Here is a 1,972-nt window from a genome sequence, read left to right as displayed (position 1 = left end):
AATATTTTCAACAGAAAAGCTCAAATTTCCCACAAAATACATGCATTTTCAACTAACAAAATAAATTTCAAATCAGGAATCAAATAGTTACATTTTGCAGTTGAAAAAAAAAAATAAATAAATTTTCAACCAAGTAATTGAATTTTCAATCAAAGAGATAAATTTTCAATTAAAATTATGAATATTCAACAAAAAATAAAAATTTTGAACAAAATAGATTAATTTTTTCCAGTCAGTTTAGTTTTCCACACAAAAAGATATATTTTGAACCAAAATTCTAATAATAAAATTTTCAGCTAAAACAATTAATTTTATAAAAGATAGTTTAATCTTCAATCAAACAGATGAACCTTCGACCTAAAAAATTTACATAATTTTTAACGAAAAAAAATCAATTTTTAACAAAATACTTGAGTTTTCAACCGAAATGTAAATAGTCAAAATTTCCGTGAAAAAATGAATTTTTAACAAATTAGTTGAGTTTTTCATCTAAAAAATCCATTTTAAACCAAAATCCTTCAATTAAATATTTAGTTAAATCAGTTAATTTTCTACGAAAAAATTAATTTAGTAGAAAATAGTTGATTTTTTAAACAGAAATGAATCTTCAAGACAAAAAAATTAATTCTCAAATAAAAAGAATGAATTTTTAACAAAATACTTGAATTTTCAACTTAAAAAAATCAATTTTAAATCAAAAATGGAAAAGTTGAATTTTAAGTTTAGTAAAAATGTATTTTTAATAACATAATAAATTTTCAACTAAGTTTGTTAAATTTGAAGCCAAAGAAATGAATTTTTAACTAAACTGATTAATCTTCAACCACGAATATTAATTTTCAACAAATTAGTTCAACTTTTAACCAGGTAATTAAATTTCCAACTAAAAACTACGAATTTTTACTAATTACATTTTCAGTTAAAACAATTTTGTACGAAAAAAGGAATTATTCACAAAATAGTTAAATCTTCAACCAAAAATGAACAAATACTTGAATTTTCTAAGAAAAAGAACTGAATGTTCAACAATCAAACAAAACATTAAAAAAGATCAATTTTAAACCCAAAATGGAGTAGTTAAATTTTTCGTTAAACAAATTAATTTTCAAGAACAAAATAAATTTTCAACGAATTAGTTGAATTTTAAATCAAATAGTAAATGAATTTTCAACTAAAAATTATGAATGTTCCACCAAGAATATGGATTTTTATAAAAAAAAAAAAAACATTCAACTATGTTGTTGAAATTTCAACCAAAAAATATTAAACCGAAAATGGAGAATATTATATATTATACTTTCAAATTAATATTCAGCTTTTAATTCTGTCAAATTTTAAAATATATTTTCAGTTATTCCGGAAATCCGGAAAATCTAACACCTTCAAATTTTTTAGAAAAACTGTTAGGAGATTGGACAACAATAACAACGGAAATGGATCATCCCTACAAAGTAAAATTTCAAATTCCTCGAAATTAAAACAGAAGGGTGCAAAAAATAAAATTTCACCGGATGTCGAACTGTTTACGAGATTTAGTAAAAAAGCACCCGAGCCTTGCACTACTTGCGGACATCCTGATCAACCAGAACGTTTTCATAGTCACCCGAAAATACCGATTCTTAAAAATAGAACTGGGGCCAACCTTCAGAGATTAAATAAAATTTCAGTGACGAAAAAGAGTGTCCAAAAACCAGTAGCTTTGAATTTTCGAAGCGATAGGAATAAAAAAAAGATGGAAAAAAATTTGGCAGCAAAAGCAATTTCGGAAAGACAAACCAAAACCCTCAGTCCTCTTGCTTCCAAAAATAATTCGGGTGGTCTTTCAAAAGCTGGAATAAGAGGTTTTAAGACATGCTACATTTGCAGTCGGGAATTTGGAACTGCCAGTTTTCCGATTCACGAACCGAAATGTTTACAGGTTGGTCATTTTTATAGATATTTTTACTTAAAGAATCGGGAGGGGGGGGGGGGG

At 25.6% G+C, this 1,972-nt stretch overlaps 1 protein-coding gene across 1 annotated transcript in view; it reads left to right on the top strand.

Moving 5' to 3' along the window:
* LOC117180734 overlaps positions 1 to 1,972 on the top strand; it is a 44,718-nt gene that overhangs the window by 14,323 nt on the left and 28,423 nt on the right. Inside the window, exon 3 of the mRNA XM_033373225.1 lies at positions 1,396 to 1,918. Within this exon, the coding sequence (XP_033229116.1) occupies positions 1,396 to 1,918 (523 nt within the window). The remainder of the gene's footprint in view (positions 1 to 1,395; positions 1,919 to 1,972) is intronic.

The sequence above is a fragment of the Belonocnema kinseyi genome, chromosome 9 (assembly GCF_010883055.1).
Source record: "Belonocnema kinseyi isolate 2016_QV_RU_SX_M_011 chromosome 9, B_treatae_v1, whole genome shotgun sequence".
NCBI classification, from domain to species: domain Eukaryota; kingdom Metazoa; phylum Arthropoda; class Insecta; order Hymenoptera; family Cynipidae; genus Belonocnema; species Belonocnema kinseyi.
The sequence above is the reverse complement of the archived record's forward strand: the minus strand, read 5'-3'. Positions and strand labels throughout refer to the sequence as shown.